Below are 4,136 nucleotides of genomic sequence, written 5' to 3' on the forward strand. Positions count from 1 at the left end.
ATACCTTTTACATCTCCCTCACTTAAGGACACAGCTTAGTGCTGCTAGTATGCTCCTGGCCACAACTACTTTGCGTGCAGAAGCCACGAGATGCATTGTCTCCTATCTTTGACAGGTTTGAGCTAAGGACAAAACAGAGCTTGTCCAAGTTGGGCATTTGCCCTAAGCATCAAATAAACTGCATTTTTAAATGTAAAATTCAACTTATATTGTTTTAATATTGTATGTGGCTTTTTGGTACACATTATAATAAGCATCTTAAGCTTTTACTTATAATTCTGTACCTACCAATTAATTTATAACTCTGCTTCATTAAGACTATGTTTAAAAAAAAGTATCACTGCTTTGGTTTTTTTTTGAGATCCAGTCTCCCTGTGTAGTTTAGGCTAGCTTTAAATTCACTATGTAGAGGCCCTAAATAGCTCAGCGGATTAAAGCCCCTGCAAGCAGGTGCAGGGGCTGGGGACACAATCCCCTGGCCTGCCGGGCCTGCCGTGCCAGCCCCACCCCCAGGGCATGCTGAGTCAGTTTCCACGCCTTTAATTCCAGCATTTGGGAGGCTGTAAACAGGAGAATCACTACAAGTCCACCTAGTAGTGAGACCCTGAACACCCTGTAGACCCTTCCCTAAATATAGAAAAAATTAAATAAATAAATTCACTATGTAGTCTAGGCTGGCCTCAAACTGACTCATCCCTTGCCTCAGCCTCCTGAGTGCAGGGATTACAGGTGTGTACTATCATGCCTGGCTTGGTTTATTGTATTTCAACACTTTAACTTTATATAACAATTTGTAACAGATACCTATCTTATTTGCATATGGTATATAAATGGATTTCTATCTTATAAAATGCTTTACAGGGGCCAGCAAGATAGCTCAGCGGATTCAAGTGCCTGCTTACGCAGACTCAGGGACCAGGGTTCAATCCCTGCTGTGCTATGCTGGCCCCACCCTCAGAGTACAGTGAGATGGTGACTGAGACATGGTGGTGCATGCCTGTAATCCCAGTGCTTGGGAGGCTGAAAACAGGAGGATCACTACAAATCCGATCTGTGTAGCGAGACCCTGTACTAAATACATTTAAAAAAAAAAATCAATAAAACTATGGTTAGCTTCTAAATTATCTTTAATTTTTGATGTCAAACATTTAGGCTGTTAAGGTGCATCTAGCTGTCGCTCTCTTATCTACCTAGCAACAAACAAGCAATTAATACAGGCAGGAGTTTACTTAAATCTTTACTAGAAACATTCCTACCTAGAAAAATTATACAGGAAAAACAAGATTAGGGTGACCCTAAAGGAATGTGTTTTAAAGATGTCAGCTGTCAACTCTTAGAAGCAAAGTATACGACTAATGCTGATGAAGTTAAAATGTAAGGTTTCTTTTTTTTTGTGAAACCGGGGATTGAACTCAGGCCCTTGTGCTTGCCAGGCAAGTGCTTATTCCATTGAGCCATCTCCCCGGCCCCTGTAAGGTTTCTTAAGACAAAAAAAGTTTGTAAGTATTTAAGAATCATATCACACATGAACATAACGCAACTAAGCATTTATTATATTGTTTAAGAAGAAAAGCAAGAACAGTAGTATTTTAGAAGCTATATTTTTAATGCAATATATGTTCATAAACTTTCTAGACAGTATTTTAAAATATACAATCTCTCCAAAAGAAAATATTCAACTAACGATAACATAGGTAACTTTTAATGTAAGTAAAACATTACAGGATGTTAACATGAGTTATCATCAGGTTTTTCACAGCACAATGTACAGAAATTTGGGAGTTTCCTGTACAGAATAATCTTACTCTTGAGCCAGCCGTTCAATAACACGCCGGTAATCTTCCACTAATTCCTGAAAGCTTTCTTCCAGCTGTTCATGTTGCATGCTTATTTCTATTTGGTTCATCTGGTTTGTCAATTCTTCTGGCCTGAGACATTTTCTCATCTTAGCAAGATCTCTCTGCTTTTTCTAAACAACAAATACATTTATTAGACTAAGCAAACAGATCTATTTTTTTCCTACAACTTTAAGTCTTCAGTGTTAAAAATGAGTGTAGAAATATGCCCAAAGTTGTTCTGAAGAGGCTTTTTTATTTTTATGGTGCAGGGATTAAACCCAGGGCCTCACACATGCTGGGCAAGTGTTTAGTCACTAAGCTATATGCCCAGTCTGTTTTTTTTTTTAACCCCTTGAAGCTTACCCACTTACACATCCAATTATTTAAATATAGAATGACAAAAAATTGTGTACTTTTTCATTAGTTTTTGTAAGACAATAGGAAATGTAAAAGTGACAATACTCACCACAAGAATCACTTGGAATAAACTATTAAGTGGTTAAAAGTTGTTAACCATGAATGGCAAATCCTCTAATAAGACCTGGTTTGTGTCAAATAAAATGATTAATACAGACATAGGACTAGTAGCCTCCTTCTAAAGCATAATAAAAAAACTAACCAGTGTCAGGAGTATAGCTAAGTAGTAGAATGCCTAGCATGCATGAGGCCCAGTTTTGATCCCCAAAAGGGGAATAAAACAAAACTAATCTTTGGCCTGGCCAGTATAGACACATACCTACCTTCCTTCCTTCCTTTTCTTGATCTTTTTGAGAGAGAGTCTCATTATGCAGTTCAGACTGGCCTTGAGCTCACTCTGTAGCCCAGGTTGGTCTGGAACTTGCAACAATCTTCCTACCTCAGCACCGAAGTGCTAGGATCACAGATGTGCACCACCACACCCAGCATCACATTTCTTTATTTTTATTTTTTTACATTTCTTTATTTTATTTTATTTTTCTTTAAATAAAACACCTTAACTGAAGAAAGGCAAGTGTTGTTATATGAAACTACTTATTTTACTGTATGCACTTCCTTGCCACTATGCCACACTCTAGGTTCCCTTGCCCAGTGATATATTTATGGACATATGAGGTATGATCAAAATATGCATTGAATGTTTAAAACAATAACTACAGTAAGATGTACTGCTGTCATTAAGCCTCTCAAAATACTCCCCTTTGCTTTGCACACACTTATCCCACTGTTTCTGCCACTTTCTAAGGCAGTTCTATAGGTCCTCTTACATGTCTTCATGAAGTATGATAAAAAATGCAATGAATGGTGCCATCTGAAAGGTAAGCTCGTAGAAACATGACAGTGTATCTTCATCTACTTTAGTTACTTGACCTGATGTGAAAGGTAAATTGTCTTCAATTTATTTGGGATATCAAAATAGCCATGAAAGTACAACTAAAGACATTAACAAAAGAGGATTTCCAGAATGGCTTCAGAAAGTGGCAAGAGTGATTGAAGAATTATATTCAAAGTGAAGGCAAGATTAAATGGCAGTGCATCTTTTATTGTAAGAAATGTTTTAAAATTTGAATACTCAGTTTTCAAGCACACCTAATAGTAATTTTAACTAACTGTTGGAAGTTCCACAAAAGCAAATAAAAATCATATTTAAATAGTATACATTAACTAGCACTTACTTAATCTCTCCTATTTTATAATACCTTCCATATTTTATTAAGGACAACAACATTAAGCTGGAGGAATGTGCACTAAGCAGTGGTAGCAAGCTTGTGCAGGACACTGTAGCAGGATAGTGATGTTGAGGATGGAAGCAATTGGAGGACTAAGCAGCTGTCTGCAGGTGATGGAAGGCTAAATAAAGTGAGCAGTGGCAGAAACGGGACAGGGTGGCTTTAGGGGAGAAAGTACTAGATGATATGGAGAAGGAAAAAGAAAAGTAATTTCAAGACTCCTTGTTAGGTGGCAATAGTGCAATATATAAAACTTTCATGTTTGGATAAATTGTTCTAGGTTATCATATCAGTTCTCTTTTACTAACAGCATGAAATAGAGTAGGTTTTATGGACATTAGAAATCAGATACTAAAAAAAAAAAAAAAAGGAAGAAATCAGAGATACTAACTTATATAGTATAATCCTAGCCAACTCTTAAGAGGTTCAAGATGGAAGAGAACGGAACAGGAGTCAGTTTCTTGCCCAAGCTTGTTTGCTAGTGAGCTGAGAAGCCTGGGACTAAAAATGTAACAATCCACTTACACGTCTTAAATTTTTAGTGTCTGTGTCAACTTGCCTTTCAAAAGATAATTCAAACAAAATAATCCTG

At 37.0% G+C, this 4,136-nt stretch overlaps 1 protein-coding gene across 1 annotated transcript in view; it reads right to left on the reverse strand.

Moving 5' to 3' along the window:
• Positions 1–1,535: 1,535 nt before the first annotated feature.
• Hat1 (histone acetyltransferase 1) overlaps positions 1,536–4,136 on the reverse strand; it is a 62,010-nt gene continuing 59,409 nt past the window's right edge. The window contains exon 11 of the mRNA XM_012515477.2: positions 1,536–1,969. Within this exon, the coding sequence (XP_012370931.2) occupies positions 1,802–1,969 (168 nt within the window). The 3' untranslated portion in view covers positions 1,536–1,801. The remainder of the gene's footprint in view (positions 1,970–4,136) is intronic.

Source organism: Octodon degus, unplaced genomic scaffold (genome assembly GCF_000260255.1).
Source record: "Octodon degus isolate 3935 unplaced genomic scaffold, OctDeg1.0 scaffold00065, whole genome shotgun sequence".
In the NCBI taxonomy this organism is placed as follows: domain Eukaryota; kingdom Metazoa; phylum Chordata; class Mammalia; order Rodentia; family Octodontidae; genus Octodon; species Octodon degus.